General features: G+C 43.2%; 1 protein-coding gene across 2 annotated transcripts in view; it reads right to left on the bottom strand.

Moving 5' to 3' along the window:
• The window catches only part of tango6 (transport and golgi organization 6 homolog), a 28,507-nt gene that overhangs the window by 8,408 nt on the left and 6,793 nt on the right, over positions 1-13,306 (bottom strand). For both annotated transcript variants that reach the window (XM_022756447.1, XM_022756448.1), the window contains exons 9-15: positions 12,091-12,264; positions 11,726-11,852; positions 11,257-11,460; positions 9,075-9,218; positions 6,786-7,322; positions 2,584-2,641; positions 2,271-2,429 (exon numbers count right to left, since the gene is read on the bottom strand). In XM_022756447.1, the coding sequence (XP_022612168.1) occupies positions 2,271-2,429; positions 2,584-2,641; positions 6,786-7,322; positions 9,075-9,218; positions 11,257-11,460; positions 11,726-11,852; positions 12,091-12,264 (1,403 nt within the window). The remainder of the gene's footprint in view (positions 1-2,270; positions 2,430-2,583; positions 2,642-6,785; positions 7,323-9,074; positions 9,219-11,256; positions 11,461-11,725; positions 11,853-12,090; positions 12,265-13,306) is intronic.

The raw sequence follows: 13,306 nt of genomic DNA, 5'->3' as shown, positions 1-13,306 counted from the left end.
ACTGAGAAAAGACCTGTTGATGTCAGATTGATCATTCAGCAACATTACATAAATCTGACTCCTTCCACTATAGTTGTCTATGTCTAGTTTGAATATGAATATGACAGACATGGAAAAAATATAAATATAGTTTTTAACCATTTCAGCAGCTGCATGTGGAGACTGTCACATTTTAGTGACATTTCTATCAAAAATAAATAAAAAATTCATTTATAAGGAAAAAAAAGAAAACATTCCAATAACCTGCAAACTCTATGTAGAGAGACAGAGCTTCAGCAGCAGAGACGAGGATCACATGTGATTCTCTGCAGCAGACGTCAGCCGCCACGCTCACGCAATGCAGGCAGTGTGTTCCTGGCATGAACATACTACATGCACTGTGCAGGTTTTAGACATGCTTTCAAAAAGAGTGCCATTTCATTGATCAACTGACCTCATACAAAGTGCAGCAAACAGATTAAACCTGAATCTAATCAATATTTGGTGGGACATCCCTTTGCCTATAAGAGGAGCTATTTGTAAGTTTTACTATTGTTACATAGCTAAGGTTAGCATTAACAACTGTTTAATTACCTGTCTAGAAGAAATGTTGTGAGTTTAGCATCAAACTTCATTCCTTTACTCACCAACAGCTGTCTCCAGAGGTGGAAAGAAACACCAATGTTAGCGCTTGTCTCTGTCACGTATTTTTCTTCTACTGAAGTTAGCACACTAACCAGCTAGCCTCGGCCCATTTCCTCACTTTCAATAGCGACTCACTGTAGCCTTCAATCTACCCTGAAGACGTAGTGTTGCTCAGAGGGAGTATTATAACCTCTTGTCTTGTAAACACATCGATGGCTGAAGCTCTTGTGAAGCAAAAATCACTAAAGCCTGCTCCCGGGAAGAAACCACGTTCGGTGGTAGAGAAAACGCACAAATAGCTCCTTTAAAGCAGAACCAATTTGGCAGGGAAGTTGTTTCAAGCATCTTGGGAGAATTTGCCAGAGTTCTTCTGTGGATTTAGGCCGTCTCATTGTCTTCTGTTTCTTCATGTAATCTCATAACAACTTGATGTTGAGATCGGGGTTCTGTGAAGGTCAGATCATCTGTTGCAGGAACTCTTGTGGTTGTCATGCAGGATGACTGATCAGATCCCTACTTGATGGTGTTGTACCATAGACAAGAATGTAAAAATCTGAAGTGCCTAAAACCTTTGCACAGCTCTGTATATCTGATTGCTAATTGCTCCAACATGTTCACCAGCTCGTCGCCATGTTTGTCTGTCTCATGTTTGGTGCAGGACAGGTAGTGTACAGAGATTTTTTACTAAAAACAGCTGCCTGCTTTTAAAGTAAATAAAGTCGATGTGATCAGTGAGACTGAACCAAAACAGTAAAACCGGAGGCTGGAAACCCACAACAAAGAGCTGAAAGACACTAAAAGCTGTGTACAGTGTGACTGCAGAGTTGGTGATAATTCTCATGGATTTGGTTGGATTTACATGCTGTAACAGTTCATCCATTCACCCAGCGCTTGTGTGCAGCATCTACAGCTACAGCGCAGGTTGCCAGATAGTCTGTGTTTGTTTTGTTCTCAGTACAGTCACGATGGCAGCAAACCCAACAACATCCTTGTACCTGGCTGATGTTTACCAAGAAATAATGCCAGCACATAAAATCCCTCTGAAATCACTATTTGAAGTTTTTATGCCAAATGTAAACAGCATCAGGCAGCACCACTTTCAGCTGCATCTGTTCTTCAGCAGCTATTTTTATAATATAGTTGAGAGTTATATTGTCAACATCACATTTCTCTTTGCTTGCAGATTGTCAGTTACACTCCCACAAGCTTTAATCTTGGTGCACATTTTTTTTTTTTTTTTTCTTATTTGCCAGAGCTCAAGTCCTTGGTTGTTCATAAACTTTGTGGTTCAATCACAATCAGGTGTGTGGGTGTGCCATAATGTGCTTCTATTGGCCAGTCGACTGTGTGACAAGCTAATGACTTTGGTTGGACATCCCCGATATGTCGAGGAAGATTGACTTGCAGGAGAAATGATGGAAAAAGTGCGTGAGGTGGACCGGATGTACACGTCGATAGAAGTCTTCTCAGGTGACATTACAGAGAATAACATTAAGTTACTGTGCTTAAGAAACCACCTCCTTTATGTTTTACCTACAACTGCAGTAGCTCTCCTGATCAGGGGTCAGGAAATGCGTGTCAAGTCAAGGTCCTCACCAGTCTGGTCTTACGAACGTGAATGTGAACGAACAGAAAATGATGCTCACCCATTGCTCTGCTCGCCCTCATCAGGACCTCTCCCAGTTTGAGGCGGGTTTCCAGGGAGTGCTCCTTGTCGGATGTGGGCAGGGAGGGACCGTGCTGAAAGTCTTTCAGGAGCCTTTCCAAGATCCTCTCAGGGTAGGAATCAGCCAATGCAGCAAGACCTGCAGAAAGTTTACACTCAGTCTATCTGCCTTCAAGAGTACTCAACTGTTTCAGCTGGGCAGGTAATATGATCAGTGTATGAAACAGAATACCTCTGGAGATTGATGATAGCAAAAATCTATCTTATTGGGCCAAACGGTACCGTTATATTACCTTGAATGGCTGACAGGTAGATGAACGAGTCTTCATGCTCCAGGTTTTCTAAAAAGAGCTGGAGAGAACAGATATGCAGCAACATTAGTCTCTGGCTCTACTCACTGGGAATATTCTGCCAGTTCTGTGAGAAAAACATCAAATAAAAATATGGATCTTGCCAATACAAGAAAAAAGGATCAATACTGGCACACGGAATATATTAAAAACAATAAGACCAAAGTGATAAGATCAAAGGGAATAATCCAAACATTACCCCCATGTGCTTTAAGGGCCCTTGAAGATATAGGTTTGAGTGGGTGAGGGGAAAATGGGGGGAATGTAAAAACAAGGGGTTGGGCTGGAATTTTGGGAGAAGTATGAGACGGGAAGATTGAACATATGAAAGGTGGCCTGTACAATATTGGAGATGTCAAACCAACCGTGAAAAAACAAAAGTGAGAAAAATCAATGAGGGTGCTGCTGTAACCGAAGTGGGTTGAGGGTTATCTGAGGTGTGCACAGTGGGGGGCTTCTGATTACAGAGAATACCAGATGAGTTGTTATTCTTTCTCGCCCATTCCACCTTAACAAGTCCCCAGAGCACACCATTGTTACCCCTGACTCCCCTGGGGAAGAGGGTTCAATCGCCTTATTTATTATACATGCTTGCTCAGAGTGCCCCAGGAGGCCCAGAGAAAACCACTACCTCCACTGTCCTGATGGACACGTACAGGACATGCAACACCAGCACAATGTCTGATAGGTCACTACGGCAACTCAGCTTGTAATTTAACCCAGCAAAATTCACCATGGATATATCATGGAATTTACCTTGATATCTATGTAGTGTTTGTTACTTACAATTAACAGCCTTCAAATTAATTATTAAAGGTCCCATATAGTCTAAAGGTAGATGTCCATGTGTTGTTTGATTATAAAGCAGGTCTAGGTTCTATATTAATACTGTGAAAGTATCAAAGCCTCAGTCCACAGAGAAATGCACACAGCCCATATTCAGACACTGAGCCTTAAAACCTTCTTAAAAACTTCTGTAACTTTGTGATGTCGCAACAAAACAGTCACCGCTCTCAGCCATGCCCCAAGCCCCGCCCACATGGACCCACCATCCAACCTTGCAGGTTTTGGTTTCTCTGAGTGTTTACTTGAAATCTGCTATATTTTTATTGGATCACTCAGAAAAGAAAAGACTCAGAGCCTTCTCTCTTCTGATTGGCTCACTGACCTATTGTTACTAGAGCTCCAGAGAGAAGCCTGAGAGAGATGTAAAACTACACTGAGAGAGTTTTTGTATCTTAAAACCACAAATTAATCACCAGAAAAGTGTCAAGTATGGGACCTTTTAATGTAAAATGTGCATTTGTAATTAATGTTCACGATGTCTGTATAGCACTGATGGCTACATTGATCAAAAGAAGACACACTAGCAATGGCTGAAAATGCTTTCTCCTAAATTCATGTCTGTACAGTGTTTGTAAAAACTCTCTAAAATCAGATTCTTGAATCTACCTTCCCTACATTTCTTTCTTGGCTTGTTACAGCTCATCGCATCTTGTAATACATGTAGCTGTGGTACATGATCCTGAGAGTGAAACAAAGACTACAGCCTGTGTAAAAGACCCAGAGCTCTGCTGGCACGGTCCTTCAGTGTGCCGGTGCACAGAAGAGATAAAAGGATTCTAACAGAGGGAGCGTCCATCTGGCCGGCAGAGGCTGGCAATACCTACTGAAGATGAATAACCCACCACAATGGTAACGAGGGAGTAAAAAAAAGGCCAGCACCTCTGGTGATAACAGATAACACATGTAGCCTCAGTGTCACTACTGGACGCTGTGTCCCTTTTTCCCATTAAGCCTATTTCTTTGTTGGTTTTGGACTCATTTTTAGTTCAGCTTAGCAGCTCCACTAAACTTTTAGCTATGGTGATAGCACAGAAACAGATGTTCACTCACTGAGCACTATTAGGAACACCACACTAACACTGGGTAGGTCCTCTCTTTGCTCTCAAACAGCCTCAGGTCTTCATGTCACAGATTCCTCAAGATGTTGAAACTTTCCTCTGAGACTCTGCTCCATGTTTGTGACTTTAGCTTTGTGACATGGAGCATTATCCTGCTGGAAGTAGACTTTAGCAGATGGTACTGTGGCCATGAAGGGATGAACATGGTCAGCAACAATACTCTGACAGACTGTGACACTCAGACCAAGACTGATTTGTATTAAAGGCCCAAAGTGTGATAAGAAAACATTCCCTACACCATCACACCACCAGCAGCCTGGACTGTTGACACAAGGCAGGTTGGGTCCATGGAGTCATGCCGTTGACAAATTGTGATCCAGATCCATCAGACCAGACATTACATTTCTCCAATTTTCAAGTGTCCAGTGTTGGTGAGTCTGTGTCCACTGCAGCCTCAGGTTTCTGGTCTTGGTGACAGGAAGTGGAACCTTCTGCTGTTGTAGGTTGGAGGTGTTGTTCACTCTGAAGCTTTTCTGTTCACCACAGCTGTAAAGAGTGGTTATCTGAGTGACCGTAGTCTTTCTGTCAGCTCCAACAGGTCTGACCATTCTCCTCTGACCTCTCTCACCAACAAGGTGTTTCCTCCACAGAGCTGCTGCTCACTGGAAGCTTTTTGTTTCTGGCTCCATTCAGAGTAAAAACTCTCGAGACTGTCGTGGAGATCAGCAGCTCCAGAAAAACTCAAACCAGCGTCTGACACCAACAATCATGTCGCAGTCACATTTTTCCTCATCCAGATGTTTGATGTGAACATGAACTGAAGCTCCTCACCTGTATCTGCAGGATGTTTTGCAGTGCACTGATTGGATATTTTCATGAATAAGCAAGTGTACAGGTGTTCCCAGTAAAAAGGTCAGTGAGTGTATGTTCATCCTTCAAATTTACCGTATTTCTTATATTTGACCAACAATGGATTAATACATCCACACACATTTGAACAGAAACGTAGTTACTTTTTTTTGGAAATTATTAAAATAGGTAAACTGTGTTTCACTCTGGCCAGCAGGTGGAGCTGCAGCCTCCACAGCAGCTATCTGACCCTGCTAATGGCTCCAATATGTGTTTTAACCAGGGCGGGACTGGTAATCTCTCATACCGGGGTTTTTTACCCAGTGGGCCGACTCACCTTGGGGCCGATATGATTTTAATTTTTATAATTTATTTTAAAAAAAGAAAACACCCCTCCACACAAACACACACATACACAAACATCAACGACCGGCCCATTTTACTGGGGTAGCGGCCTTATGACGCCAGACTGGCCTATTCACATCTCCTCCTGTGCTGGCCCCACCCCTCCCTCTCTGTCCTCTCTGTGTCCTGTGCCACACGCCGCTCAGAGCGACACACCTGTGGACAGACAGCAGCAGCAAAAATGGAAGGGAGGTGCGGAGAAGTTGCGAACCCACAATATAAAGAATTTGCATACGGAGGCCGCCGAGTGTGCCAAAATCCCACATATCATATGTTTGCTTCAGGGGGCCGCAACAGCCTCAACTTCTACGGCATCTTTAGGTGCCATCGTGCAGCAACAGGTGGAAGGAGGAGAGCAGACAGAGGAACAGGAAGAGAGGCTTCATTGTGACTGAGTAACGTTAATTCCATTGAAGTGGATGATAATATTAAGATGACGGTATCATAAAGCGAGACCACCATCAGCTAACATTACTGCTGATGCTCAGGCAATCAATGGCAAATAGTGCAGCATAAGCTACTTGGCATTGTTAGAGCTTATATCATACATCATATCATAACATTAACACAGCCACATGATCAACAGGCAGGCAGTAGACAGCAAGTGAGTATACTGGTACACTTGTCCATGGCACAAAAAACACAGCTGTAGTCCAGTACGCATATTTAAGGGGACTGCAAAGGAGGTGTGGTGGATGGTGTTCAACCGATTGAGAAGGGGCCGGTCTGGGCCAAAAGTGCCTGGGCCAATTTTTTGTCCCAGTCCAGCCCTGGTTTTAACTAACATGTTTCTTAGGATTTACGATCCACTTACAGCTGAAATGTGAAGAAAAATACCCAGAGTATCTGAATGTCATATATTTTTTTACATACTGTGGAGGAATGGTTTCTATACTTCTGTATCAGTATTTTTCAGGGCCTCATAATTGACTAAATGCTGAAACAAGAACAAAAAAAGTTACACAAGTAAATAACTAAGCCACCCACCGTGAGCACTTTCTCCTGGGCCTGGACAGCCTCTGGGTTTTCATTTTGTACCATCTGTGTCAGGAACCTCAGGGCGCACGCTCTGGTTGGCACGTCCGGGTCACACGCCTGCAGCAGCCACTCAGGAAAGGACTCAGTAGAGGGGCGAGGGACACTTGTGCCAGAGGTCCTCCCTCCGGCGTGTGGAGTTCTTCCTGCTGCAGACGCTCCAGAGGACACTGGCTGTCTGCTGTGGGTGTTGCTGGGTGTCTTAGTGTCTGTGGGAGATGGATGTGGACAAGTCTGTGCAGCATCTGCCTCAGCTTGTATCATTTGCTTTTTCCTAGAGGACTCGCTGTTGTTCCTCGCTGTTGTTTCAGCCTTTCTGGAGGCCTGAGGGGCAGCAGTGAGATTTTCAGGCCAGTAGGCACCATGAGTGGCGATGACAGTTCTGAGGTTGGATGCCAGCTCCTGGACGACCACGTCACTGTGCTTCTGAGACACAGTCTCCAGAGGAGGGAGCAACCGCGACATAGAAGTGTAGTCCTCTGCGCTAAGCTGCAAGATTAAAAAGAGGAGAGGACAGTTGGAGAGAGCAGGGTGTGCTGATCACCTTACATGGTTTACACTTCAGATGCTTTCAGATAGCCAGTAGTTACCACTGCACCTGCCACCTTTGACATGTGTGTTCAGCAGCAACGGGCAGCAGCGGAGCACAACTCTGCTGGAGGTGTATAATCCAGGGAGCTCAGATACCAGTAATAACAGCTCCTGTAACCTGTCTCTGTGGAACTTGGTTCCACCAGTCACAGTTCAGACTGCAGTGGTAACTACTGTCTGACATTTAAGGACTGATTTCTGAGACTCCTCATGGTCCATTTAAATATCATAGTTGTGAGTATTGATATAACACCTTTCACAGATTTAAGAAAAAAAAATCGCTAATTGCTTTATATGTGACTATTGACACTGTGCAAAACATAATGAGCTATATTTTAATGGTCTGAAGTGCGTGTCGTAAGTGCATTTAGTGTGTGTCTATATCATTTTTTCTATTTTAACAGCGGGAAAAATGGTCGCTGCACCAGGCGCATAGTTCAAAGGGGATGCACTTGGTCTCTTAATTATTCATGGGCGTGTTTTGGGAGTAACGTCTAATAAACTAATCAGAGGATTATCTTATTTTCATAATGTAATCTTAATTTCTTAATTTTCGATTTGTCTCATATTATCTTTGAGTTCAGTCTGACTGTTCTCTATAGTCTGGTTGTGTTATGTCTTATATTGAGTGTTGGTGAACTCAAGAGAGAACAATTAAAGAGCAAGAGGTATCCACGTGGCTAGAAAGAGTTAAAAGGTAGAGGCAGATTCCTCCAAGATTAAAACTGTATTTTGAAAAGGAGCCCTGTGGAGTTTTGAGCAGGTGTAGTCTAGGATTAGGTCTGCATTTGGCTAATGGTCCAACATTTGGTGCCAAGAAACGCAGCGACGAGCCGACTAAGGCAGGGAAGAAGAAAACGCCACTAGCAAACAAACACAGATGTAAGCAAGGATTAAGTTCAAATGCTTCCAAAAGTCACTGTGCAAATGTTTCATTGGGAAGGAAATGCAGTGAACACGTTTATTAGGACTCACACACACACACACACACACAGACACACAGACAGTGGGTTGCGGTGAATATCAGTTTATCTGTTTGCTCCTCATGGTGCCTTAAACAGCAAACAGAAATCTGGTTCTGACCTGACAGTAGTTGAGCTCCTCACTTTGCTGCAGTGGAGTACACTCAGTGAGCGGTTTATTAGAAACACCTAGCTAAAACTAATGCAGTCTAATTCAACTAATATCCTCCTTCATCGGGGGTATAATGTTCAGTGTTTGTTTTAGAGAACTGTTGAATCTTGGATGATGCAGTTTGTGATTTTGTTGGACTGTACTGCATCATTCAGACAGGTGTTTCTGTTATTTAGCCTTTCCTCATTGATGTAAATGGGGTGGACACCATAAAGTTTCATTACAAACTGAATATAACTGTCATGAAAAAGACTCCTGTATTGGGCTAAAGTAGTTTTAGCCAGGTGTACCTAATAAACTGCCAACTGAGCGTATAGGTGTAATAATGTGACGGTTGTCCAGTGAGCATGAATTTAACTTAGATTCACCTCAAAAACATATTCATGAGGCTCCATGAAGTTCACTCACGATCATAAATATTCAAACAGTTTCCCGTTCCACAGAAACTAAAAGTATAAACGTGGTCGCAGTTTACTGAGCAACATGTTGGTGTGTGGAGTTTTCGGCTGCGAGTACCTGAGGTCCAGACAGCAGAGTGGCCACCAGGCCCATCCCCATGCTCAGCGTCTGGCTCTCCACTGGGTTCTCAAGACTTGGGTCAGTGACCTGATCCAGACCCACGCAGGCTCTCTGAATCAGTGCCACTATGAAGTCCACCACCTGGAGAAAGGACAAACAGCATCACGGACACAGATAAAACCCTGACAGAGATTCTGATGTGTTCACCATGAGAAAAAAAAAAAAAAACATGATGGAAATGGTACAAGGACAAAGATTAACCAAATAAAATGTATCAGGAAATAAGAACCCAGACACTTTTTCAAAGCTTTTCAGTCCTTATAAAGAAATCCAGTTGTAACACATCTAAAAATAAGACATTATCCACTTTATCAGAGATGTTTCTTAATCCGTGAGGGAATGTTTGTTGGCCCTAAAATGCCAGCTAGCCAGTCAGCCAACACCCCTCCCAAAAAAAATAATAGGCTATTTTAGTGTGGCAGCATGACTCAGTGTGGCTTGTTTTCATTACAAGAGCTCCCACAGGAACACGGACTAATTTAAAAATATGCCAGAGAAAGATAGTTGCGGTCTCAAGGGGATGAGCGAACACCTCACACAGGGTGGAGGCGGCACTTCGGGGATTTTCCTCTGAGCAGGTTCACAACATAAAAGCGCAACAAAGTGCAGTTTACCCTGCAGCATCTGCCCAGATAAACGTAATCCTTAAAAATACATGAATTTGGGACACAGACAGCCACAACGAGAACAGATATAGTGCACGTGATACAGTTCTACACAAGCAAGCAGAGTCCTCTATGATATGTGCTTAGGTTTTGTGTCACCTGTGCGGGCTTGCTGACGTTTTACTGCCAGTACAAGCGGTTACTAAGCGTTTTTCTACAGTCATGAATGAGTGACCGCTGACACAAAACATTAAGTCATTTGCAGTTAAATCTGCTGTATCTATAAATGCTGAATTTGTTGTTCACAGTATCTGTTACTAATGGGTTTGATCCCTACAGCAGCCAGTCTGTCCAGTAAGGCCCTGTTCAGACCTGGTATTAACATCTGTCTCAGGTGATCTAATCACTAGTGGTCAGCTCTAAGTTCAGGTGTGAACCACCCAAGACTCATTGAGGACACATTTGATATCCGATCACTCAGACCACACTCTCAGGGGGTCTGGACTCTGGGCCACATGTGGACACATTCTTTTAGCAGTGTGAACGCAAAAAGCCACATTGAAGGACCAGCTACTCTGGCTGGCTAAAACCTTATTTTATTGTAGAGCTCAGAGCAGCGCATTGATTGGCTCAGTCCCTCCTTGACTCTCTTGGCTAAAAACAACAACACATACCTGTTTAGCAGGGAGGTGAGATCTGATCACAAGTGGTCGCTCGATGTTAAATCCAGGTGTATTCTGAGGTACTCAGAGCCGTCCACTTGTGATCTGATCACTGAAGATGCATGTTAATACCAGGCCTGAACTGAACAATCACTACGCTAAGATAGAGTATCATCTTTAAGTACAATATCAATCACACTCGCCAAATTGTAAGTTTTTTACTATTAAATCAAATGATTTTGAAATACATCAGAAATTTTACCTCCCAACCTCTAAGTGGGTTGGTGTAGCTGTGTGACTGACTGCTGGTCAGCTGAGGGGAACTGTGGCCATAAACAGGTAACTGTAATTTACTAGCAAAGGACAGTGCTTTGTTAGCACTGTGCTACAGCTAAGCAGCTCATTAATCTGCAAACTAAAGTCAGCAGCACTTTTTCCTGATCGATGTTTGTCTCGTTCAGCAAAACCAAGGTGCAACAAAAGATCTGTTTATGTTTGTGGATAAGAAAAGAGCAACTGGCTGTAAAGATAATCTGGGCTGTTAAAGTTGGATAGCGTGACACATGAGATGAGCTACATTGCCTCAACAATTGTTGATTTTGTGATTTAAATGGCAAACTCTTAACGTCCTTCGAAACTGTGAACTGTTCAAATACCAAAGACCAACTGCGGCCAGTTAAGAGTTGTGAAAAAAACCAAACAAACAGACAGACGGACAAAGCAGACATAAAGATGGCTGCTTTGTCTGTCTGTCTTTTTTTTTTTTTATTATTTTGATTCTGGCATCGTGACTATGCATTTTGCACTTCAGCATTTCTGCTCCTTCTGTGGGGAGCTTATCTCCCCGCTCACCTGCGTGGTCTTCCTCAGCAGCACCGTATGCTGCAGAGACTCCACCATCACAGCCAGCAGCTGAAGTAAAACCAGTCTCTGGCTTTGCCTCGCAGCTCGACCCAGCACTTGCTGCTCCACCTCCAGGAGTGTCATGGCTGACACGTCCAGCTCCTCCTCATCATCCTTCACCTCATCTGCTGCAGCTGTCCAGCTGGTCAGCTCCTGCAGGAGAAACAAGGACGTGATGGAGCGTCGACTGAAGTTACTGTCTCCACTGGGTGGGTCAGAACAAACAACAGAGACACTGAACAAAAGAATCCACACACACAATACAACCTCAAAGTTATCACAGAGTTAAACAAATGTCGCTGCAACAGTCTCAGCAAAACTGAACAGACTGGGAAAATTAAATGCACTGGCTTTAATTATGTTTTACAGGTGTGTGTGTGTGCGTGTGTGGGTGTGTGCGTGTGTATGTACTGCTTACCTGCAGCAGGTCCAGGAAGAAGTCTCCTGGCAAGTCGGAGTCTTTGAGTTCAGCCAGTAACTGCATCAGACACTGGAGCCTCCACTGCTCTGCTGACAGCTTCTCATACAGAGCATCGCTCTCATCACTGAGAGACAAGAACAAAGAAGAAATCATAAATTACACTGACAGTCATAGTTGCTCAAAACATAAAAAGGGATGGAGGTGAAATGAGACACATTAAGTTATTTTACTGTTGCTGATTGGCCCGAGACATCTCAGAGGAGCTGCCCTAACTCTGCATTATTCGTTATGCTTCTGTTGTGAGCATCCTTCACAAACGAAAAGATCACTAGTGAGAATATGTTTTTTTCTTTGTCTGTCACCTCAGGCTCTCTCTGGAGCTGAACCTGGCTCCTCCATCACTGCCTGGGGTGAAGTGGAACTCTGCTGCCTCGTCCCTCTGCCCCCGCAGGCCTGAGAGTTGCCTCAGTGCTGACAGGGCTGTAGGTGTCTCAGTGTGGCTCAGGTACCACAATAAAATGTCCTGGCAGGGAGCGCTGCAGGACACACAGGACGGACACACACACACACACAAGGCTCATCTTCAGTATCCTACTTAAAATCGAATTAACCATGAATCATGTATAATTCACATTTCTGGTGACTACACATTTTTAAAATGATTTCCTGCCTTTGGTTTCAGTTTCAGTTTTTACTCCACAACAAAAATCAACAGGTAGAGACTTCAAACATGGTAGAAATTGAGACCGTTTTCTTATCTATTTATATACTGTCACTCAATTTTCCATCAGTATCGTGAGATATGATAATGCAGTTTCAAGCTAGGACTGTTGACCATGTCAATGTAGTGTCCAGTCTGCCCTGAAGAAGTAGTGCTGCTCAGAGGAAGTATCATAACCTCTTGTCCTGTAAATGCAATGACAGCTCAAGCTCTTGACAGGACTGGTAAGATGCTAACGTTGGCTACAAGCAATAACAAAACTTACAAATAGCTCCTTTAATAGTTTTTGATAACAGTGGAGCTCTATGAGACAGAGGAGTAAGATGTATCAGGCTTTGGATAAACACGATTCTCGTTAACAGAATCAATGTCAGCGTTGGTTTTTGTGTTTTTATGGGATTTAGGGACAGTAAAAAAAAATATAGAATATCAGCAGATTTATCCTTAAAATAGAAGAAATGTAACTTAGTCGTCATATAATTTTTCTTAATGTCAATGTTTGCTCATCTTTGCCTTCTGGCTTGATTTCTCAGAGTATAGCCTGTGGCTGTAATGATTCTCAGCAACCAAGTCTCAAAGCAGAATGTGTGAATGCCTTTAAACGTCTCACAGTCCCTCCATACATCTGCATTATCAGTTATCGATCATTTTCACAACAGAATACTTTCAAAATTATTTTTTTCTTCCCCCAATGTTACATTTGGAATTTGCGTGAATCAGTAAAAAACTGAGCCGAAGTGCTCATTTACTGGTTGTAACTTTTTTGGAAATAGATATTAATAGATATGAACATTATTTTCTTGCATCATTCTCATGAAAATGGGCCTAGAGCATTGTGATGTATAATATCTATAGGT

This window comes from Seriola dumerili, unplaced genomic scaffold (genome assembly GCF_002260705.1).
Source record: "Seriola dumerili isolate Sdu_G_001 unplaced genomic scaffold, Sdu_1.0 BDQW01000242.1, whole genome shotgun sequence".
NCBI classification, from domain to species: domain Eukaryota; kingdom Metazoa; phylum Chordata; class Actinopteri; order Carangiformes; family Carangidae; genus Seriola; species Seriola dumerili.
This window is presented reverse-complemented; position numbering and strand designations above follow the sequence as displayed.